This window comes from Rhineura floridana, chromosome 10, assembly GCF_030035675.1.
Source record: "Rhineura floridana isolate rRhiFlo1 chromosome 10, rRhiFlo1.hap2, whole genome shotgun sequence".
Taxonomy (NCBI): domain Eukaryota; kingdom Metazoa; phylum Chordata; class Lepidosauria; order Squamata; family Rhineuridae; genus Rhineura; species Rhineura floridana.
The window spans coordinates 23,834,976-23,859,935 of NC_084489.1; the positions used below are offsets into that span (position 1 = coordinate 23,834,976).

Sequence of the window (24,960 nt, forward strand, 5' to 3'; positions counted from 1 at the left end):
AAATGGCTGCAAAATGGGGGCATAGCATAATACAAAATTAGAGAGTGGTCATGGTGAAGCTTTTCCCATAATTGTATTTCCAGACTAGAAAAGGCTGTACCTGTTGAATTTCTACCTGCCATACAGCTGTTATAGGCACAAGAACCCTGTTTTCCCCCAGTGCCAACCCTAGGCAGCCAAACAACTCACTTGTCAATCACAGCTCTGACTATACTCATTGGCTAATAACACAGGCAGTAGCAGTCAGGCTGGCTCATTTCACATAAAACGCTTAAAAGGGAACCTGCACATTTTGCTCCATAACTTTCTTTCTAGGAAGTCTAGAGACTTGCTTTTTTGCTAAAAAAAAAGAAGCAAGCTCAAATTCTGGACTAATTCTGGGGGTGCTATTGAAGGCCTTCGCAGGCACCATGGCACCTATAGGTGATGGGTTGGCCACCCCTGGGCTAATTAAATGACTTGGTGATTAAGTATATCCTTCTATATTATCCCATTATTGAATATGATTGAATAAATTATATTATATTTATTCATGTTCACAGTGCTGGTTTTTGACCGTAATAAATGATTGATTGATTGATGTTCACCACTTTGCTATTTACTACTGTTATAAGACATCCAATATGACAATTATGGTATAGTGACTTGTAAATAAATAACTAAAAAGAATAGGAAACCAAGAAAGGAAGAGAGACTGGGATAACTATGAATGCATTTTGTGTGGAATGCCTGTGGACTGTGTTCAGATCTGGTACTCAAAACACAGGAAGCTGCCTTATACTGAGTCCGATCATGGGTCCATCTAGTTCCATGCTTTCTGCACTGCCTGGGACTAGCTTTCCATGGCTTCAGGCAGAGGTTGCTCCCAGCCCTACCTGGAGAGGACAGAAATTGAACCTGGGACCGTCTGCATTCAAAACAGATGTTCTACCACTGTGCCATGGCTCCTACATCACAGTCCTTGCTGGGCTCAGAATTCTTTAATTTTAAAAGTGTCTGTCCTTTGCACCAGGCTTCAGTTGGTGGATCTTGGAATCCTATTTTTTTTTTAAAAAAGAGTACATCCCACAGGCCTGCGGTCTGCCCTGCCAGCTAGTTTAGCATTATGCACAAATATAATCACATGATACTGCTAGAACTCCCATGGGCACATTGACTTCTGTCATCTACAAGAGGTTCCATATTCACTTCAAGGAAGGGAGAAGCGTCACAGGGAGAAAAAGAAGTGTGCACAGAGGTGCTCCCTCTTTTGAAGGGAAAGAGACATCTTACATGAGAGTTTCATGTGTGCATCTGTGTGTGTGTGTGTGTGGTTCTTTGAATCAGTGCTGCAACCCCTCACACACACATACGCACCACCTTCTATCCTGTTACAAAAGATTCCCCAACCCTCTGGGAGCAAATTTGGGAAAGCAATGAGGACGGCAGGGGGAAGGATGAATATGAAAAAATTGCCCTTCAAAACATCCCTATCAATGGAGGGGTATAACCCATGCCTTCTTTCATAGATTTATATTCTGCCTAAATTGTATTAACCAGGTGAAATAATGAAAATCGCCTTTCTTTATAAGGCAATCTAACATTATCATCATGATAAGACAGCATTTCTATAAATGATTATAAATGCAAGAAAAAATTATACGTACCTGGGGGCCTTGATGGCCTCTTTGACCTTGACGTCCCTATAACAAGATAATTATAAGTGAAATATATATTGCCATCATTTAGACCTCATGTTAACCAGTGCATGTTTTACTTGGAACAGGGCCAGCTCCAGGCATGCAGGGGCCCTTGGGCATCAGCTTGGCCTGGCCCCCCAGTGGGTAGGTGGGTGTGCACATGCGCACATATGCACGTGCGCATGGCTCCCCCGCATGCCCCCCCACAGCCCCCTACCTGTCTAGTCTTTACCATTGCCCTTAATGAAGATGGCGGCCGCAGTTTCCCTAAGGGGAATGAAGCCTCTGGTGCCATCTTTGTTGATGGCACACGTGCATGCTACACACGCACATCTCTGCCATCAACTAAGATGGCGGCAGCGGCTTCAGTACCTTAGGGAAGCTGCAGCTGCCATCTTCATTAAGGGCAATGCTAGAAAGCTGGCTGACAGGTGAGTGGGGGGCGTGGATCGCGGAAGGGGAGCGGAGGGCCCCTCAGGGGCCCCTCAGGGGCTCCTGTAGCCCCGGGGCCCTCAGGCCAGTGCCCAACCTGGCCGTCCTTTAGAACCGGCCCTGACTTGAAAGTAACTACCATCAAGTTCAACAGGGCTTACTCTCATGGAGATGTGCAGAGGATTATGGCTTCCCTATGGTCTTTCAAATAAAACCCCTGACAGCACAATCCTGTTCATTTATTTTTTTCATCAAATACCAAGAAACCTGTTGGGGTTCTGAGCCAATGCTTAGAAACAGTAATGGGCTGGATGAGTACTAACAAACTGAGGCTTAATTTTTTAAAAATAGATGTGCTCCTTGTCAGAAGAGAAATGAACTCTCAAATAGGGATTCGACCTATTTTGGATGGAGTTGCATTCACATTTAAAAAATCACTTTCACAGTTTAGGGCTGCTTCTGGAATTGGCTTTAAATTTGGATGAGGAGGTAGCAGTGGTGGCCAGGAGTTTATGCCCAGTTTATGATCACCAGCCGACTGTGCCCATTCCTTAGGAAGCCATCTCTGCTTAGAATAACATATGCCTTAGTTACATCAAGATTAGATTAGTGCAATGTGCTCTATATGGGCTAACTTTGAAAAGTCTTCAGAAACTGCAGTTGGCCCAACATGCAACAGCAATTATGTTGGTGGATGCACACCCACTGGACCATGTCACACCTCTCCTGCAGTGTCTGCACAGGTCACCAATTTGTTTCTGGGTACAATTCAAAGCAAGAAGATAAGAACATAAGAAGAGCCTGCTGGGTCAGCCCAGTGACCCATCTTTTCCAGCATCCTGTTTTCACACGGGCCAACCAGATGCTTATGGAAAGCCTGAAAGCAAGACCTGAGTGCAAGAGCACTCTCACCCAAGTGTTGGTGATTGCATTAAAACCCTAAGTGGCTTGGATCCAGGATACTTAAGGGTCACCACCTACCATCCCAACCTGCCTGCTCTCTTAGATCAGAAGGAGACGTCCTTCTCTGTGTCTCAGGCATAGCTGATGGTGACAAGAAATAGAACCTTCTCTATGCCTGCAGCAACATTTTAGAACACATTATTCAGAGAATCATGTATGGACTTCTCTTCTGATGTACAACTATACACACAAAGGCCTCCTCCCTACAGATGTTTGCATCGTACATGCAGACATCAGGGGAGGAGCATGGAGCATCGTGATGGGGCTACTTGGACCTGCCTTGCTCCCATGTTATTCAACATGGGTGTGAAGAACCCCAGAATAGAGCTGTTAATAGTAAATCATGCCTACTTGTGATTGCATTTATACATCCCAAGGACAAGTCTATCAACAGTGCCTTCACTATACTGTTTTAGCCACCTGCTAAAAACCTTACTGTTTCAGCTGGCCTATCCAGACAATTTGTTTGCTTGTTTCTTAGTCTTCTGTCCTGCCCTTCCTCCCAGACAAAACACTACAAACATCTTAAAACATCTCAAAAATAAACCCTCTTACAAACATCTTTAAAAGCAATTATTTGGTTACATTTCTTTTTAATTTTTTTAATGTTTTTGATTAACTTAATTGTTTTAAGATGTTTTAATAAGTTTTATTTCCTCTTTAATTATATTGTGTTATCACAGATTTGTTGCTGCCCTGGGACAAAGCTGGCTTTGAGTGCTTATCTTGACTAAGGTTTGAGGAATGTGACCCTGTCTCATTTCTTGATAGTGATAACTTTTCCATTAATAAATTCTCAAAATCCTAAGAGATATTGATGTGATGTAACTTGATATTGGTTGACCTTGGCTGACATATTTATCAGTTATAAGTCATGAATCATGTGTGGACCTCTCTTCTGGCAAGATGGCTTACTAGTGTTCTTGGAAGTGCATTTTGTTTTAAATTGCTGGCCATAGGCAAGGCCAGATAAAATATTATCAAAGTGCAGAAATAATTTTGGAGGGCACGTACAGTATGAACTCTCTTCCTCTATACAATATATTGATGGATAATGGATGACAGTAAGTTTATTGAGAGATCCATATGTTCTACCTCTGCATTTTACAGAGCAACCCAATTCCCAATGTATACCCATTGGGTAAAATTCAGATTGCTTCTAAATTCCTGTGCACTGAAACAGCACAATACTATAAGCCTTTGCTCATACAAATTTCCAGTGCAAAGATGCCACCACAAAAAAAAATGTTCTGCTTGTTGTAGCCATCAGCCTGATATTAGCATGCTGAGTCATCTGGACCAGGGTAGTTTGTCATAGATCAATTCCTAATACTGCAAATGGCTAGAATTTAGAACTAATAGTCCAACTACCTTGCCAGTCTCAGAACATGGGAAGGTTTGGAAGATGGGAAAGTTCATAGACAGGGAGCATTCAACTGAGTTTAACTGAGGGGTGGGCAAGTTTTACAACCTGAGGGCCCCATTCCCATCTAGGCAACCTTCTAGGGGATACATGCCAATGAATGCAAATTTAACCTGTGTACAGTTGGCTAGTTTCTACACACACTTGTCTCTCTATCCTCCATCCAGGAAAGCAAGAGGTATTATCAGAGTTCAAGGACACATTCTAGTCAACGCACAAACACTCAAGGAAGGTGGGGTTGGTGAGGAGTGTCATTGAGTAGAGAGTGTGGCCTAGAAAGTGTCCCAAGAGCCAGATGGAAAGGCCTGGAGGCTGCATGTGGACATCAGGCCTGGGGTTCGCCACCCCAGCATGAACTTTTAACAAAGGAAGTTTGAATTGAGCTCAGAAGCAAACTGGGAGCAAAGGAAGCTCTCATAAGACAAGTTAATATGTTTTGCACATCTGGCATCAATTAACAATTGTGCAGCCATATGTTGAACCACCTGAAGCTCCTGAATGACGCATCCAGTAGAATGAATCTCAGTCATTGTGGAGAACTTACGAAGGCATGAATACAACCCAACAGAAGGTGCATCCTATTTAAATCAGTGGCTAAACTCTCACAGATTTTAGTGGAGATGGATTCACCGGAACTCTTTTGACCATAGCTCTCTGCCTGAAAACATTTCCCAGAATTGGGTGGCAATGATTTAAAGAGATTATTTTTTCACATGCGGTGAAAGTTTCATGCAATTATAATTCAAATATTTTCAAAGAGATTTTTATTTGTGGAAGGTAAAGGTTAGGGTTCTCTGCCTGATGTTGGGAGTAGACCCAGAGATTGGAATCTCACACAGTTGGTGTCTGCCTTGAATTACCGCCATGAAGTTCTTTCACAGAGAAAGCAATGCCAGTGTATTCTTTCTCAATTTCTTACTCTGGATCCTTTTGAGCCAGGAAATCCTGGGTGGCCTCTTGGTCCCCTCTCACCCTGGAGAAAAAAACATTTGCATTTGAATTTAAATTAAATTAAAAGTGCATTAAGAACATAAGAAGAGCCCTGTGGATCAGGCCCACGTAGTCCAGCATTCAGTTTTCACATTGGCTATCCAGAAGCCTATGGGAGCCCTTGTGGGGAAAAATTTATTTTCTCAAACTCACAACCTGTTGTCCCATTAATATCCAAATGTTGGTAAACAGAAAACAATGTTTATTGTTATATTATTTAAGCTGCATGCAGAAACCACTTTCTGTTTACAGAAATTAGAAACAGAAGCTTTGCGCATGATCACAATGCAACACTGGTCCCAACTACTGGCACATTTTAGAAAAGAAAAAGGTTTAATCAGCAGAAATGGTTATAGCAACTATCCAACAGTCATTCCGGTCCATCAGAGACTCTGTCATCCTTGAGGGGCAACAGTGCAGGCAAGAGGCCACTAGCTAAGGTGGTTAGCTGGGGTTGGTCTGGAGTGGGGTTGTTTCAGGACCCTGGACAGTACTGGAAGTACCGGCCTGGATGCTCTTGGCATGTATTTGCAAACATTTCTAGAACACTAACATTAAGAACAAATGTCATGGCAGTGAACAACATGAAAATCAATAATAAAATTACATGCATAAAGCAAGGATAAAATACATTAGAGATCAGATTATTTTTATAGCCTGGCATGAGTTCAAGACTGTGTCTAGCAATCCTGCAGCTAAGGTAAGAGGAAGCTAAAAACATTTCTGTTTACCCAGGTATTTGATGACTGAAAAACAGTGTTCCTGGCAATCACTGGTTAAGAAAAGGGGTTTTACCTGTTTTTAAGAATACTTTTTAAATGTTTTATTATTGATATGTTTGCTGCCTTGGGATATAAATTGAAATATCATAATTATAATTGTATATGGCAAGATGACTATATGTGCCTAGGGTGGTAGTGGTGATTGTTTTTAACACATAGGGCAGTGTAATCCAGCAGTAAGTTCCACTGTAATCAATTGAATTTACTCCCAAATAAAGTATATTTAGAGTACAATCATAAACCAACTTACCTGAGAATACCATTGAATTTAATGGGACATACTTTGGAATAGACATATATAGAATTGCATGTTAAGACTGATTTGGTGCCATGTACTATTCTACAATCAGAAAAGGTGGAAAAGGGGATTGTGGATTTTTGTAAAGTATTAAGAGTGTTGTTCACTGAAAATCCTGCCACCCTCAGGGTCACTCCCTAGTTGGTGCAGGCCTATCCCCAATTCAGCTTGCAAGAAAGTCTCTTTCCTTCCTGAAGACCCAGTTCATTTCTGCTAGCCAATGCTCATGATGTTTCTGGTTGTGGTAACTACTGCTGCTGTTGCTGTTATTTACAAAGGATGACAAGATGGGTCCATAGCCTAAGAGACTTATAATCTAGAAACTGACACAAGGAAGTCAACAAAGAAAGAAAAATGGAGGCAGGAGTAAAGAGGGGAAGAATACACAATTACATTGTGCATAAGCAGTGGTCAGGAATCTGTGACCCTCCAGATTCTGTGGGACTTTTTCTGTAGGGCCACAGGTTCTCCATTGCTGTGCCAAAGGCTGCACAGAAAAGGTGAGTTTTGAGGAGGGTTTTGGAGTAAGAGAGGAGACATCATGGAGGCATTCTGGTTCTCCAGGCATAAGAAACAGTAGGGAAGAAAGGAATGGAACTCTTAGGGAAACAGAAGATCTTTAAACATCTGTAGTAAAACTGGATGACGGAAGGTCACAAGGAGGGATGTGTCAGAATGTAAGAGCAGAAATATAAAGGAAGGCGTTTTCTCCCTCCTTATGGCTTATGTTCCTCCTTATGGAAAACAAACTGTCTGAATAAGCTGCTGTGATGCACACATTTGAAGCATTTTTCAATATGAATTGAGTGACATCATAGAGATTGTGGCTTCTGCCCATGACAATAAACTCTGATAACCTGTTTGCCTTGAACAGGGAGAGGAGTGATTGCCAGAGCCATACTAGTCATGCACACAGGCATTTATTTCTATGGAAGTTGCTTTTCATAGAGAGATGGTAAAGAAACATAGCACATAAGATAGCAGTTTACCTCTCTTCCTCTTTCCCCTTCTAAACCCCTTGGTCCAGCTATGTCATTGTCTAGTCCCGCAGTACCCTAGATGAAAAGTAAATAAGCGTTAATTTTGTGTATTTACTTGTTTACTTATTTAGCAAGAGTTATATACTGGTCAGTGGAGTATATACTGCTCATTTTTAAGTGATGAATGATCAAAAGTAGTTAATAAATTAGTATACTATTCTAGTTCAATCCCATTATGCACCAGTGTAAGCTGTCTACAAATCAATCTTTTGTTACATACACAAGCGGGAAATCTCCAGCTCACAGGCCTAATTAGGTCCACCATTTTTGGCCAAGCCACGCCCTCTGCCTTGCACCTGATGATGTCATATACGATGTTACATGTGCAGCATGTAAAGACTAGGCTAAGTCAAACAGGGTTTGTGGGCACTGCTGATCAGCTGATTGTGAGACCTTGTGGAGCACTTTGAAAGGCACTTTGTGGGCTGTACAAATGGTTTGATTTCAAACAGTGCGGGCAAAAAGGGGTCACCTGACATCATTGTGATGTCAGGTGATTGGTAGGTGGCAGGTGCCACTCATCTGTCAGATTTGGTCTGCAGGGTGGGGGAGATGGCGTGGTGGAAAGCTTATTCCAAACATTTTGATTGATATGGCTGATCTATAAGTCTATAGATCAACTATATTCATCAAACTGACTGTAATAAGGTTTCCCCTTGCCATCAAAACATTCATAAAATTCGAGTGAATAACTCCTGATTCCCATACGCAGGGATTAAAAGGGGTAAAAGAGGAGCCTAAACTATTATTAGCAATGACTCACTCATTCTAGTTTGCTGGAGACAGTATCAGCAGGGCTTGAGTGAAAAGGAGAAAAGTAGTGGCCCTTGACGGAATCCACAAGCCCCATCCCCTAAGTCCCTGTTAGTGAAATCATGCTCTCATAGCCTTCTAAAAACAAGGGGCACCACAACAGCTAAATGGGCCAGCTTCCTGCCCCTATAATTCAAGCACTGAATATGGAAATGAAATGTGCAGAAATTAAGACAGTAAGCACCATACCATTCTCTTGCCTTTTGCCTCTGAGGGAAAAAAAACTTACAGGATCTCCTTGGAAGCCCTTCTCACCACGCTCACCAGGGAGTCCCCTTGGTCCTGGGCTGCCCTTTAAAGAATAAAACGTGTATGAGAGCTTTAGAACAAGAAGATATTATAAACTCTACAGTGTGTGTGGCTGATGTGTTTGGCATCAAATAGGTTCAAGCGGATCTGGTTGTTCTTTTGCTTCTGATTTAGGCACGAGCCTGATGTAAAGTTTCCATGGTTACAAGATCAGAAGCAGTCCCCAGGCCCCAGGGAGGTCTGTCTGGCATCTATGTTGAAGCCAGACAAAGACTATTTTATTCACCCAAGCACTTTATCAGAGAGTTTTCCCTCTCTTGATTATTGGTTGTGCTTGTGCCATTTGCTGTCCAGGTTTGATTGCTGTTGCTGTTTATAGTAAGGTAAAATGTTATTTCGGTCACAGATCAGCACATACATATCATAAATAAATCAAAACCATGTAAAATACATAAAATGAAGATTGAATAGGAGATTACAGTCAGCATACAGGATTCCTATATAATATCATTTGTCATTTTCCAGCATACAACGGCAGCAGCACAGAAACGAGCCACTTTTGCTGTAACCTGTATCTGCCGATAAATGCACTAAGTGAAAAACATTGGATTTACCCAGAATGCACTGCAAAATTGGCATAATAAAAGAGTAATGAGAATCCCTATGAAAAGAATAGTACAATAAAACGTGACCCACAATTTCCACTTCTGCCATTTCACATGTAAATTACATTCAGCTCCGTGCCTTACCTGGGGAAGGAGGCACGGTGAGATCACTATCCGGATGTACAGCTAACTTTTTCTTAAGTATTATTCCCTTCTGTTACTATCTGATTTTTTAAAAAAATCACACAACTTTGGGTGGTATTCAATACTAGTCCTACTCAGAGTAGACCTATTGGAGTTAATAGACTCAGCTAACAGGTTGATTAATTTCAATGGGTCTGCTCTGAGTAGGACTTAGTTGAAGACAACCCTTTGCTTAAAGGAACTACACAGTCAACCCCTCCACTTAAACGCTTTAGAACTTCAGTTACTGAAGTTTACAAAAGAATTGTTATTGACATTACTGTAACCATGGCTTTATTTCTGCAGTGCTTACAGCACAATCCTATGCACATCTACTCCAAAGTAATTGCCATTGATTTGGGCAGGACTTACTCCCAGGTAACTGTGTGTAGGACTGCAGCTTTAAAGCAATGTGACTGCCACTTTCCCACAGTCACCCCCACAACAGTCCAAAAAAAGAGCTACAACATCCATCCATAAGGTTAGTGTAGATTGTAAGCTTACCTTGATTTACTTCACTTATAGCCCAGCTATTGGCTGTCTAATGTAAAGTTATGTTAAACAGACACATTAAAACAGTAAAGGTATGATCAACATTTCCTTGATTTTTTTTTTTAAAAAAGCAACAAAAACTAGATGCTACACCAAACTAGCATTGCCAGCTCTCCAGAGTTTCCCAGAGACTCTGTTTGGGGGTCCTCCCCCGTCTCTGGGGGATTCATCTCCAAGCAAGTGAGAGGTTGTCATGCAAGAGGTGGTGGCAAGCAAGCCCAGGCCTCCCCAAAGATTGAGCAGGGGGGAGGCCTGTAAGTGCCCAATGTGGGGCACTAACAAAAGAAAGTGGTTAGTGGTGGGGGGGGAATAAGAAGGATAGTGCCTGGGAGAATGAGTGGGCTGGGGGTGAGTGGGGTTGGGGTAGGAAGGTGCCTGGGGGAGTGGGTGCGGTAGAGTAGGGTGGGCAGGAAGGTGCCTGGGGAGTGACACCACTAGGGCCCACCCCTGAAATCTCAGGGTTAGGGATGCTTCTGACCTGGCAACCCTATCCCAAACTCCCTTAGTTAATTTATTATTTTATTTATTTATTAAATTTATACCCCGCCTTATAGCCAAAAGGCCCTCAAGGGCTAAATGTCTACTGGAATAAAGAGGCTGTGGCTTACTTTCTAAATATTAAAATAACACCAAGATGATCCCACAGAGGAGTATATCCCATGGTAGTGACAGAGTTCCTTAAGAACATAAGAAAAGCCCTGTTGGATCAGACCAAAAGTTCATCTAGCCCAGTATCCAGTTCCCCAAAGTGGCCAACTAGACACCTATAGGAAGTCCACAAGAGGGAAGTGAGGGCAAGAATCATCTCCCACTCATGTTCCCCAACAACTGGCACTCAGAGGCTTGTTGCCTCTGATTCTGGAGTCAGCATATAGTCATTGTGACTGCTAGCCATTGAAAGCCTGATCCTCCATGAATGTGTCCAGTCCTCTTTAAAAGCTATCTAAATTGATAGCCACCCCCACATACTGTGGCAAAGAAATCCATAAATTGCCATGCAATCCAAATCTACTCAGAAATAAGCCCTATTGAATTCAGTGGGGTTTACTGGTAAGCGGTGGTAACGCAGCCGAAGCTCTGCTCACGGTCAGAGTTCGATTCCAATGGAAGGAGGAAGTCGAATCTCCGGTAAAAGGGGTCAAGGTCCACTCTGCCTTCCATCCATCCGTGGTTGGTAAAATGAGTACCCGGCATATGCTGGGGGGTAAAGAAAGGCTGGGGAAGGAACTGGCAATCCCACCCCATATATACGGTCTGCCTAGTAAACGTCATAAGACGTCACCCTAAGAGTCGGAAACGACTCGCACTACAAGTGCGGGGACACCTTTACCTTTACCTTTTTTAAGTGGAGTTATGATTGCAGCCTTAATTAAGAGTAGTGTGACATACTTCCTATGACAGGATTAACATGGGTAATCACATGCTTATTTACCTTTTGAAGTTTCATGCTCTGGTTTTGTTAGACAGTTAGGATTTTCTTAGTGTATTGAAGAACCACAGAAAGCCATATTTGATCATATCAATTAAAGTCCCACAGTTTCCAGCGGATGTTCATTTAATAAATGGTCACTCATTTAAACTTATTCAGGAAAGGGTGAGAAAACAATTTTCTGTACCTTTCGGCCAATTATTCCTCTCTGCCCCTGAAAAAGATTAGAAGAGTACATGTAAATTTGGGGAGCTTTATACGCAATATAATTGCAACAAACATTTTGCAGTACATGAAAAAGGAAAGAGTTTGTAGTAGATGTTTACCTTTGGTCCTCTGTTTCCTTTGCAACCTGGGTAGCCCTTTTCTCCATCTGGTCCTGGGCAACCTCTTTGGCCCTGATAACAACAATAATGACAATTAAGAAAGGAAGGCTGTAACAATAAGGATTTGTATACTTTTCAGTCCGGCAAAAGATACCAATGTTTTTTAACATCTATTTGAAACCACAGAAAAATGTCATTCAGACTTTTGGGCTGAAGTGTCACCAGCTGTGTGTGTAGACAATACACAGCAGCAAATATAGCTCTCATCTCCATCAAGTAATTCCAGAGAGAGGATGGAAACCCTGAACCGGTCTCTTGAAGCAGTTCTGGTGTGGATGAGGCCAAACAAGATAAAACTTAATCCAGATAAGATAGAAGTGCTGTTGGTTGGGACTGATTTGCAACTGATTTTTGATGGGGCAGCAGTCCCCCTGAAGGATCTAGTGTGCAACCGAAGACACCACCCTTCCCTTGTGACATCCTTGGAATTCCCCAAAGGTTCAGAAGAGGCTTGCAATGTGGCTTGGGGAGGCCTCCTGTTTCAGCAACAAATCCAAAGCCATTTTCACACAGAGAGTTGCATGCTCTTTGGATCCTGGCCATCATTTTAACATATCTTTTTCAGAGCAGAATTGTATGGCTGTAACTTAATAGCTTACAGGTTCCCCTTCTTCTCCCAAGTGTCCCGGGCTTCCTTTAACACCTTGAAGACCCTGAAATGAAGATCAAGGAGAAGTATTACAATCAAATGCTGGTTTGAGAGCATGTGACACAATCTGAGTTTTCCCCCCAGATAACACATCTTTGATTAAAACCCAAATACTGGATCCTTACCTTCATCCCATGTCTTCCTCTGTCTCCACCTTCTCCCTCTTCACCAATACATTTGCAAAACACACAGCAACATGTTCGTTCAGCGATGTTGGCCTTAGAAAGAAAATGAGGTCAGTGACTCTTGGAATTCTGAAGTACAACCAGCCAAGTATTGTTTTGGGAACATACTTATATAGGACGATTGTATCAATAACATGATTTCTCTGCTGTTTTTAATGATGCACCATTGTCAGCTGCCATCAGATCACTGGCGTTTTAGCCCCAATCCAAAGAAAGTCATGCTATTTACTTAAGGGATTGCCTTGCCCCATCGGTGCATATTCAATTGCTTTGATATCTGCAGAACTTGCACTTTTACAAATGTCACATAATGTCTGTTCTGCATTTGCAACAACTCCTTCCTTTAACGTGGCAACACCTGTGCTTTGGAACTCCTTGCCTATTGACATTAACCAGGTGTCCTTGCAATTTGTTTTAGATGCCTGCTGAAAAAGTTTTTGTTTTGGCAAGCCAGCCCAGACATATACTTCAGTTACCTCTATCTGTTTAAAGGTTTTATTGATTTTATCTTTGTTTTTAAATATGTTGGTTCAGTGTATATTTGTTTTCATATATATTTGTTGTTGATGGTGGTGGCATGTGTATTTGTTTTGATTGAAATGTAGGTTTTAGTTGTGTTTCATCTCCAATTTTTCCTGTACACCGCTTGGAGAAATTTTTGATCGAGCAGTTTATAAAGTCTAAATAAATAAATATTGAAATTAATTTAACAAGTTAGGTTGATGTTCTAGAGAGCTTTTATTTCTGAGAAGTCCATGTGACATCATCAAATAATTACTATCCAGCATTTCTTGTGTTGTCCATCCATGTTTTTCAGACATAATAGATGGTGATTTAATGGGGGGGGCTATGTAATGCAATGACACCACCAGCCTGTTCACTGTACACCTGCAAAATATGTTTGAAGCTTTTAAATGGAACTGTTCCCTTATCTGAAAGCTTCCTGTTGGCAGATTTGGCTATATTAGTAATTTATTTCATTTGTTGGTCACCTAATACCAAGTATTCTCTAGGTTAATTATAACAGATTTTTTTAAAAAACAAACACACATTTAAAATAAGAATCATTTTCTTGCTTCCCTGTTAGCACAGCTGGCAGATTAGTTCTGAATTGCTCTTTATTTAATTCTGTTTTGTCCCCTGGGAGGCAGAGGAGTGTTAAAGGAATGTTCTTTCCATTTTATCAAACAGTGCTATTTTACTGTAATGGAAAGAAAAGAGAAAATGATACGAACTGAACTTGCAACTGGTAGATTTTCAACTAACACTGGCAAGGATCTTTTCTGAATGGAACTTATTTCTGAATAGACATTATAGAAGTATACAGGCCAAGGGGGAGACCACTGTGGCATAATATATAACTACATATGATGTGCTGTGTGGAACCTTCATTTTGAAGCAATGGAAAGGCAATCCTTCAGCAGCATCGAAGAACTCAAGTGTGGAAGCCATTTTAGTTGTAACTGATTTCAATCCCACTGATTTAAATAAGCCTAATCAGCTTTCTCCATATTTGAGCCTTGAAAGCTGAAATCCTTCACATTTACCTGACAGTCAGATTCAGTGAATCCAGTGGGACTTAACTTTAGAGCAAACGTGTATAGGATTGCCCTGGTTCTTCGGCAAGTTACAATGTACTTGAACAACTGGCTGGCGATATTTCTCAGGCCAATATTCAGTTGGGTCCTGTATCCAAACCCTTTTCCAAATTCAATATATTGAAGATCATTAAAATTTGCAGCTCCTTCCAGAACAACAGTTATCAGTGCATCCAAACCTGTTTAAAGGGTTAATTGTGATTTGTAAGCATGTCACAGGGAGTTTTAAAAGTCAAGGCAATACCTTTTGGCATTTTCTAATTTAAGGTTTAGATAACCATATAAAAACGGGTAGGCAAATGAAGTCTTAAAAGCAGACATTGCACACAAACTTACTACACCTTACTTCAGAATAAATATTTATTCTGTCCCATGAAGCTGCAGTTTTGAGTGCAAAGAGAAGAAATGACAGAATGAAGCTGAAGAGGAGTCACAATTCCATAATTTCCTCCTTTCGTTTTAAACTCATATTCTCTAGGAACCACACTAGATGTGAAGGGGCAGCCAGATGTATTTAATTCATATCTCTGCTCTGATCACATATAAAGCAGGGGTGGATGTCTATCTAACTTTTTAAATGAGCATAGGGAAATGGGGGTAGGGCAGTGGAATCTGCTCCAGGTTTTAGTCCAGACTAAACCTGGGGTGGATTTCACTGCCCCACTAACATGGAGCCACTAGCCACCATTAGAGGAAAGAATATGGAGAAAGCAGAAGTCAGCCTTCACCCACACCAACCAAGCATGGAGAGGAACATCCCTGACCCTTCATAGGACTGAAAAGGCAAAGGCATTACTCTGACATAGAACCATTTGATTTATGGACAAAATGCAATACCTATAGATACCAAGATTGCCTATGTGCATGTGTGTAAATGATCTTGAGTTAAGGAAAAGCACATAAAGAGGTAATTATGCTGAAATGTGATCCTAAATAGACAGGCATTGCCATGAATGTGATCCTAAATAGGCAGGAATGGCATGAAAAGTGAAATTAGAACTAAAACTGAAGGACTGTGGCACAAGAAAGGTCTCTGCGAGTAAGTTTGTTAGGGCTGTTGTATGGTCACTTTTAGACAGTGAAGAAGAGCAACAGTTAATCTACTACAGTAACTACCATGAATAGCAAACATCTGTTGCCCAAAATATAGAAGCTGCTTTTACAGTATGAATGAAAAATGGAATAAGTTAAGGAATTTTATGATTCACTGAGCTCATACCATTGGATTTAATATTAAAATGTCTGTTTGGGAATATCTGTGGTCATCAGGCTTTCATTTTCCCTTGAATATGAATATTCGGAAGAATGGCTTTACGCCTGCACAGACTAATAAAATAAATAATACTCATAGCCCAAATTGTCAGAAGCATAAAAACAGATAAGGGGATTTCTGTGGTAGGGATTGTTCACTGGCCAAGAAATACTGAAGAAAATAAAAATACTGATAAGGAAGTTCTAGGACCTTAATCTGATTAGTTTTTATTTTGTTCCATAACTATAGATCAATAGAAAGTCAGCAATGAACGATATGATTTATATGACTGCACCTTCTAGAGTCCTTTATGTAACATATTGGAAGATAATGCAAAATTATGGGATTATGGTGCAAATGCTAAATGATCTAATTATAAAAGAGTGTGAGGGGGAAAAGACAAAATGGAATAACCACACTAATGATAACAATTTATCACCTTCTGCAAATCAGATTCTGTGCATCCCCATTTACAATATATTTAGTGAAGCTACTTTGGCTGTATCCCTTGCAAAAGATTCTCTTTTGCTCTTACCTATTTATGAATGTGTGCAAACTATTTCCCCTCTTTTCTCTGATTTATTTATATCCCACCCTTCCTCCCATTAGGAGGAAGTCTTAAGAATGAAGTTTAATTTGGATGTTGATGCAGGGTTGACTTGTTCCTCCACCCCCTTTTCTCACTGGGGAGGACAGTAGCTTAGTCGTAGAGCAGGCAGAAGGTCCTAGGTTTGATCCCTGGTGTCTCCAGATAAGGCTGGGAGAGACTCCCTGTCTGAAATCCTGGAGAGATGCTGCCAATCACTGTAGACCAGCCTTTCCCAACCAGTCTACCTCCAGATGTCGTTGGACTACAACTCCCATCAGCCTCAGCCAGCATTGCCAATGGCCAGGAAAGATGGGAATTGTGGTCCAACAACATCTGGAGGCACACTGGTTGGGAAAGGCCGCTGTAGACAATACTGAGCTAGATGGACCAAAGATGCATCTGACTCAGTATAAGGCAGCTTCCTATGTTTAAATGTTCCCTTATTGCTTTTTTCTTATGGTATAAAATGTCATTATAGTGTTTTATATTTAATAATTTCTGAAAAAATATTATTGTTCGTTATTGTTTGGTATCAGCGATGAGTGTCCCCTGATTGGTAAAATGAATACATGAAGTTGGTAAAAGATTCATGAAATTCTAGTACAATAATGAATGAATGGGCAAGGGAGAGGGGAAGGAAACCTGCAGTCCTCTGCCATCTCCCTGTGCTCTGTTTTCCCTGCTCATTTACTGTATCAGAGAGAGGCTCACAGAAAATGACTTCAAGCGGTGGAATGCAGTAAAGCCAGATTTAAATGTGATGAGTGGGGTAGACACATGGATGGAGTCATCATGTCTCGTTTGGTGCTCATATGTGGCACCTGTCATGGCCCCGTCGGAGGACTCATCAGACGAGGATGACTCGGGAGTAACAGCAGCAGACCCAGAAGCAGCAGACCCAGAAGGAGAAACGGAGGAAACTCCTGAGAACCCAGCTCCTTCTCCCCCTCAGCTGCAGAGCACCCCAGACACAGCTGAAGCCCTTCAGCCAGACACAGACAGTGAACAGGATACTCCCCCCTCACCTGCAGAACGTAGACAGCAGAAGGTCAGGCAGAAGAGGGGCAGGCCTGTCCACTTAAGGCCAAAACGCTGATGGCCCACACCTGCTGACAAACCTGCTCCTTAAAAGACAAACCTTGGGTTCAGCTTGTTGCTGACTACAACGTCAGGTGTGGCTTCGTGTGTTTCCAGATTCCCTGAACCTTATCTTGGACTGACCCCTTGGCAATTGAACCCGGACCTCTACTGACCTCGCTTCTGGACTTCTGGCTTGGCACGTAAGCTTGGAAAGGGCCTTGCCCTTATCACGCTGCATCCTCGTTAGCCTGGCAGATTTACGACCAAGCTGCCAGCTAAGGACTTTCCCGCCCTGGTAAATACCCAGGAATTTCCAGCCCCGCCTGCACTGCTGTCTCAGTGCAGAGCTGACAGCGCCGTGGTCATGCAACAGCAACATGTCCCATAGGATCCCTGTTTCAAATTTCTGAGGAGCCAGAGGTTGATCTGAGGTAATAGGATGCAACCGCCTTACTGGAGCTAAACAGATTTGGGTCTGGTTAGTGTCTGGATGAGATACCACCTAGACGCACCATCTATGATGCCTTGAGTTCCATTGTAAAAGAAAGATGGGATATAAATCAACATTTCCCAACCTTTGGGTGCCCAGATGTTGCTGGACTACAGTTCCCATAATTCCTGGCCATTGGCCATGCTGGCTGGGGCTGATGGGACTTGTAGTTCAGCAACATCTGGGGACCCAAAGGTTGGGAAAGGCAGAAAGTAATAAATAAAATAGATGCAATAATAAATCAACCTGACTTCAGTCTTTTCCCAGTCCTTCAAGATATGCTTGTCAATTTCATGCCCCTTTCAACATTTTCACAAGATATGTACCCGTTCACTACTGGCTTCTCAGTTTCTTGGCTCCTGAATGGCAAGGAATCTCTTATTTCCTTTTACTATTGAGAAGCCTTATGTTGATCAAAGTCATCCTGACATGTACCCTTTTGCTTGAGTTCGTCTGACTTCTGCTCCAGGATTTCTATATCATCATCCAAGCCATCCGAAAACACAAGGAGCACCTAAAGGAAAGTTAAAAAGCACAACAGATTGTAAACCTATTAAAGTGATATCATACATTGTTGGGTTTGAGTAGACAAGGATGAAGTTATACAGCATACCTTTCTTTGATTAGCAGATTTGATTTGGAAGGTTTCCCAAAGTGAATCCAAAAAGTCTGCGTTAAGGTGAGACGCATTCTTGATGGTGGTTCCCACAAGACTCTTCAAAAGTTTTTCACTGTCAATTTGGAACTTTGATGTCACTAGTGGATCTGTGTTTGTCACTTTCAGTGCTACACTGGTTTGAGATTGTGATCCTGCACTGCAGCTCACACTAGTTAAGGATGTGAGAGCATTTATAATTTTAGGAAGGTACATTTCCAGCTGGGACTGTCCATGGAATACATGGTCACCTAGACTTTGTGAGGAGACATCGATTCCCACAACAACATCCATGAAACATGCTATTTTATGAGGAGGAGAAAACAGCACTGAATTACCATACACAACTGACAGTAAAAGGCTTGGAGGGAAAAAATAAGTGAAAGACAGGCAGTGAGAGATATGGATTGAGACTAATAGTCAAGTCACAGAGAACCTCACAATTATGAAAGGAAGACTAGGAAACAATCTATATCAAAAAAGCTAAAAATGAGACTTTTGAATGAATGGATCCTCATTCTACACATTAAGCACTCATTAACAAATTTCAGCAAGTTTTGCACATTGTTCTTCAGAGTTATCTAGATGTGTTGCTAAGCTGTTAGTAATGCTTCACCAAGAGATAAAGGTGCTTCTGGTGTGGGGAAAGAGATAACATTACGAAAATAGTTTCATTCATTGCTCCCCCCCCAAAAAAACCCACATTTGTGGATAACTCACTTTGAGCATTTATCAATATCCAGTGTTTATAATTTAGAATCAGGTATGTGTGCATCTGTGATTGGATGGAGGGATGGACAATCGTATACCCACTTTTCCCAAGGCCCCAAAGAATGGGGAATTCAGAACTACATGAATGCTTGAAATGAGAATACTTACTTGTTTTATATTCTTCTTCACAAATATCATCAACTAGTCTTTTTTTATCACCTTCTGTTCACTGAAATTATCAACTGTGTACTTCCTATCTGAGGAGCCAGCTATCTGACTAAGCAGCAAATGGTCGATTTTCCCTACCCCTAAGGCATATATGTCAACACCTTTCTTTCTCAGATCTTCTGCGGCTTTCACAACTTTGTCATGTGATCAACCATCTGTGATCACCAGCAAAATCTGTTGGATGTTTTCATTAACTCTACTGCCACCTTCTGGTGTAAAGTAGTGCTTCACTCTCTCAAGAGCTGCACCAGTGTATGTCTGAAGTCCTTCCATCTGTCTGATGAGTCCAATTTGAGTTTCAAGTTCTGCTTTGCATGGGAAAACATCCAAGCTGAATTATTCCCTGTACCTGTAACTGTACTGAGCAATGCCAACTTGTACTTTGTGAGCAGTGTCAAATGGATGAACCATATCTTGCAAAAAAATCTTCATCTTGTTGAAGTCACTATCACTTATACTGTTAGACCCATCAATCAGGAATACAAGATCAGCCGGAATTCCACATTCTGCAAAAGAGATGAAAATTGGAGAATGTCGTTCCTAATTAGGGGCGTATTTGCCCCCACCTTAATTACAGGGAAGACTTGGGAACATTCTCGAATCAAGTGCTAGGAGCCACGTGAGATCAATCATCCTATCAGGGAGGGCGCTGAGCAGCAGATATAAGGCTGCTCCGTTCTTCCCGCGCTTGCCTTTTTCGCCTCGCGGCAGCTGCGTTTCATTCTCATTCCACGTTGCTCCATTGGCGGCTTTGGCGTTCGTTCGGAGATTTTTCATTGCTTGTGATTCCTTTGTCTCTCGTTTTCCTTTTCGAGCCTTTACTTACTATTATCGGATCTCCGACGATCAGCTGGGCGTCGGCAGTCCGCCTACGCACCCGCGGCGGTGGGGCGGCAATCCGGCTTCCTTATTTCCTGGTTTAGTTCCCTTTAGTGTTATTGCCTTTTAAGTTTCAGTTACGAGGGTTTGAGTTGGTTGGTTGTTTGTTCCTGTTTTAGTTTGTGTGTCTTAAATTAATTCTGCCTTTGCTTTAGTTAACGTTGAGATATTTGCCCCCACCCTCCAGTTATTCTTGTTGCGTAATTCCATTTAGATTGTTAATCTTTTTGGTTACTTTGGTAGTTACCTAACTAATTTTAGAGCAAAGGTTTAAAGATATAATAAGTATTGTTTCTGTTAATTTAATAACTAAGGTATTCCATTACTTTAAAATTCATTTACTAGTCGTTATTTATTCCGTTTATTAGTGTTAAAAATATAAATTACCCCCCCTTCCCACTTCCCTTTACCTTCAATCCTTTTTCCACTTTCCCTTTGTATATAATAAATAAATAAATGTATAAGTAAATAAGTAAATAAATAAAATATATAAATAACCAAAGAGGTTGGGTTAATTTATTAGTTGTAGTGTTATAGGCACTTGGTGTATGCTAATTATTATTATAATTTGTTGACTCCATAATTAGATTGTAATAGCATTTTGGTCTTTTGTATAATTGTTGTTGTTTATTGTTTCTTACAAAATGCCTCCCAGGAAGGCTCAGCGGAAAAAAGGGGTGTGGGTGGTCAAGCAAACTACAAAGCGCCCTCTACCACAGGAGAACCTGTCTTCTGACAAAGAGGAGGATTTTGGGACCATCTGTGCCTTGGTGGCTAGGGTGGAGGCGTTGGAAAAGGAACGCAGACAGCCCCTGGATGCTGAGGCTGGCACAAGTACCGCTCCAGCAGGTAAGAAATCTGCACGGTTGGCTTCCAAAAAGCCTAAAAATCGTATTCTTGCTGATTTAGTTTCTAGAATCGGGGTTCTGGAAGCTGCAGTACCCAGTGAGGAGCCAGCAATCCGTACGCATACTACGTGTTTACCAGCTGATCAAGCACCTATTTCTGCTGTCACACCTTCAGTTCTGTCAGCTGCCGGGCATATGCGAAGTCAGCAGCCAGTTCCGCATGATGCTGCAGCGTTTACTCCAATGGTTTCTGGGTTTGCAGCACCTTCTGTGATTGCCTCTCCTTCGGCGTATACAGGTGAGCAAATCATGCACTCACAAGCTCTCAATACACATCCACAGGATTCCACTGCCCTTAACAGGGATATACAAACAGCTGATTCTCCTTCGTTGGGAGCAGCTGCCCACCCAGTAGTGTTTATGGGAGGGGTGTTGGTACCCCAGCACCCACAGCTTCCTTGGCCGGCGGCTGCAGTGAGTCCTTGGCAGCCGCCTTCAATTTCCTCTTCTCAATCACCTGCTTCTTTGTCCCTTCCATATGGGGTTTATCCTCAAGGCGATACGAACAAAAGAAAAAATTTGGAGGGGAGAGTATATTGACTTGCTTACTCTCCTGTTTCGTGAGCACGAGGCTAAGCCTAAGGACGGTCAGGAAGGGAAAGAGCGTGAGGCAGTGATCAAAAGGAAGGTGGATAGGGTGTGGCCTAATTGGTTGAACGCCTATACGATTTATATGGGTGTTATGACACAGGCTTATCCGTCTAGGGCTTTATCCATGATAAAATATCAGGATATAGTGCATCGGGCCTTCTGAGAATTCTCTGGAACCACTTGGCTTAGGTATGATCAGCATTTTAGACAAAGAGCAGCATTAGACCCACCCTTCATTGGGACATTGAACATACTGGACTGTGGCTACGTTCTATGACCTCCGCCAGGCCCTCTCTTGGAGATAGGGCCAATAGTGGGCATTTATTGGCACGTGCGCAGACTTCCGCCTCTGGCTACAGCCAAGGCGGGCAGTGGGTTCAATCCCAACAAGTCTGCTGGACATTTAATAGCAATGGCCGATGCTCTAGACGTCCCTGTAGGTTCCGACATGTTTGTGCACTGTGCTGAGGCAACCACTCTAGTTCCTCTTGCCAGAGGGCACGTACGGCTCCACAGGGTACAGGGGAGTACCCACAGCCAAAACGCGGTCTGGCAATAGCGGCTGTACGTCGCAAGGCCAGTAGCCCGATCAAGCTGACTCCTTTGGCGAAGCTGTTACAGCATTATCCCAATCGGCAGGCTGCTAGTTTTATACTCCAGGGTTTTATGGATGGTTTTCGTATCCCTTATGAGGGTCCTAGGATTGCTACATCGCTAGTCAATCAGCCCTCTTATAGTAATTTAGCGCCTGTAGTTTTGGCCAAGCTTCATGAGGAGATACTTGCTGATCGGATATCAGGCCCCTTCCGTTTTCCTCCTTTGGAAAATTTGAGGATTTCCCCTTTAGGTATTATCCCTAAGAAGCAGGCTGGAGAATATCGCCTGATTCATAATTTGTCATTCCCAAAAGGGGCCTCTGTCAATGATGGCATTTCCCCATTATTTGCATCAGTTAGATATACTTCTTTTGATGAGGCGGTTAGAGTAGTTAGAAAAGCTGGAAGGGGTGCTTTAATGGCAAAGTGTGATATAAAATCTGCTTTTCGCCTTTTGCCAGTACACCCTGAGGATGGGGATTTGCTTGGTTTTAAATTTCAAGATCAGTTTTACATTGACAGAGCTATGCCAATGGGCTGTTCTGTGTCGTGCACTGCTTTTGAAGCATTTAGCACATTTCTAGAATGGGCATTGAGGAGGAAAGTATCGTCCTCCTTTTCTGCTCATTATCTTGATAATTTTTTTTTATTTGTGGGACCGGCCGTGTCTTTTCATAGCCTTCATTTGATGCAATCTTTTGACACTTTAACTGACAAATTGGGAGTTCCGTTAGCTCCCGAAAAGTCAGAGGGCCCTACTACTTCCCTTATTATCTTAGGGATTTAGTTAGATACTGTGACTCAGTCCTCACGTTTGCCGCTTGAGAAGTTCGTAGTACTGCGCCAACTGCTCTGTTTAGTAATAGGGTTGAAAAAGATCACACTGGCCCGGTTACAGGAACTTGTGGCCACTTAGTTTTTGCTTCCAAAGTTATTTCCCCTGGTCGTGCGTTCCTCAGGCGTTTATGTGACGCCATGAAGGGAGTTCACTCTCGCTTCCATTTCATAAGGATCACATCAGGGATGAGAGAGGATTTGTACATGTGGCTTGCATTCCTGAAGGATTTCAATCGCCTTTCCTTTTGGAGGGAGGAATTAATCTTAGAAGCGAAATTACCGGTGCATTCTGATGCTGCCGGATGCATTGGCTTTGGGGTCATCTTTAGAGCCCAGTGGTGTGCTGAGCGATGGCCTGACAGTTGGCGAGATATCGGAATTACTTCCGATTTGACATTTTTGGAATTTTTTCCATTTGTGGTCGCTGTTCGTATCTGGCCAAAGGCATTTACAAACCGCACAGTGCACTTCTGGTGCGATAATATTTCCACAGTTAGCGTGATTAATGCCCAAACTTCTAAGTCTCCTCATGTCATGCGCTTGGTGCGCGCTTTTGTGTTGCAATGCTTGCGCTTTAATATTTTATTCCTGGCCAGACATGTTCCAGGTTTGCAGAATACAGTAGCTGATGCACTTTCACGCTTACAGATGGCGCGCTTTCGGGAGCTTGCACCTGGAGCGGCTCTGGATCCTGTACCAATCCCACCTTTCCTGTGGAACCTTGGCAACTAGAAGTTGGGGTTGTGATTGCTGCCGCTCTGGCTCCCAGTACTCAAAATGCGTATGAGCGTTCATTTGCTAAGTTCCAGACTTTCCGTATAGGCACGGAGCTGCCTTTGGAGTGGCCTATTCCTGTGGAGCATTTATTGCAGTTTATGACACATTTAAAAGGGCACAATAATTCTGTTTCTACTATCGCTGGTCACCTCTCGGCACTAGCCTTTATTTCCAAGGAAAGGGGGCTGCCGGATCATTCTGTAGATTTTAGGGTCAGATAGGTCCTTGTGGGTTGGTCGCGTTCCGCTCCCAGGTCCGCTGGCCGGAGGAGACCAATCACGCCCGATGTCCTCCTCCAGATCCTGGCACTATTTAATTCTTTATGCTCATCTCAGTATGAGTCGCACCTGTTCGCCGCAGTAACTCTGACGATGTTTTATGGTGCTTTTCGCCCTAGCGTATTGCCCCCTTCTAAGTGCGATGTGACTTATCGAGCCTTATGCTTTGGCGATTGCACATTCGGTGCAGATATAGTGAGGTTTTCACTGCGGGTCTCTAAGACCGATCAAAGGGCCATGGCAGTATTCGTGCTTTTACGAAGTCGCCAGGTCCAGGTATTGTGCCCTGTGTCTGCAATGCGACAATTCTTATCCATTTGGCCAGCGGGCCAGCGTTATTTGTTCATACATATGGATGGTACTGCCCTGACTCAATTTCAATTTTGGGCCGTTGTTCGGTGGGCCTTGTTGGCCAGTGGTCGCGATGCTGGAGTCTATGGGCTGCATTCTTTCCGGATTGGTGCAGTTACAGCTGCGGCCCTTGTGGGCATGAGTATCAGCGAGATACAGGCGATCGGAAAGTGGCGTTCCGATGCATTTAAGTCTTATGTCAGGTTTTAACAGATGACTTGTTTTTGTTTCCTGTAGGTTTGACAAACATCCCAATTCCCGTCAGGATCGTCTTGTGTGGCCACTCAATTGTGTTTTGGGCTCATCGGAGGGCATCCTCGTCTGTTTATGGAACACAGCTGCAGCTTTCTGCCACAGCTACGATTCAGTGGGAAGCCTGGAGGGGCATGTTATGGGATGCGTTGCTGCCTGCTGTGTGCCGGATCATGTCATTGGCTGACAGGCTGCACATATTGTTAATTCATTTGGGTGAAAATGATTTG

General features: G+C 42.6%; 1 protein-coding gene across 1 annotated transcript in view; it reads right to left on the bottom strand.

Moving 5' to 3' along the window:
- Nucleotides 1-24,960, bottom strand: part of LOC133365517 (collagen alpha-6(VI) chain-like) — a 59,549-nt gene that overhangs the window by 20,686 nt on the left and 13,903 nt on the right. Inside the window, 13 exon segments of the mRNA XM_061587498.1 lie at nt 1,647-1,682; nt 5,417-5,470; nt 7,557-7,622; nt 8,650-8,712; nt 11,626-11,652; nt 11,765-11,836; nt 12,424-12,477; nt 12,599-12,691; nt 14,290-14,435; nt 18,103-18,181; nt 18,281-18,624; nt 19,202-19,249; nt 19,252-19,767. Of these exon segments, the coding sequence (XP_061443482.1) occupies nt 1,647-1,682; nt 5,417-5,470; nt 7,557-7,622; nt 8,650-8,712; nt 11,626-11,652; nt 11,765-11,836; nt 12,424-12,477; nt 12,599-12,691; nt 14,290-14,435; nt 18,103-18,181; nt 18,281-18,624; nt 19,202-19,249; nt 19,252-19,767 (1,598 nt within the window).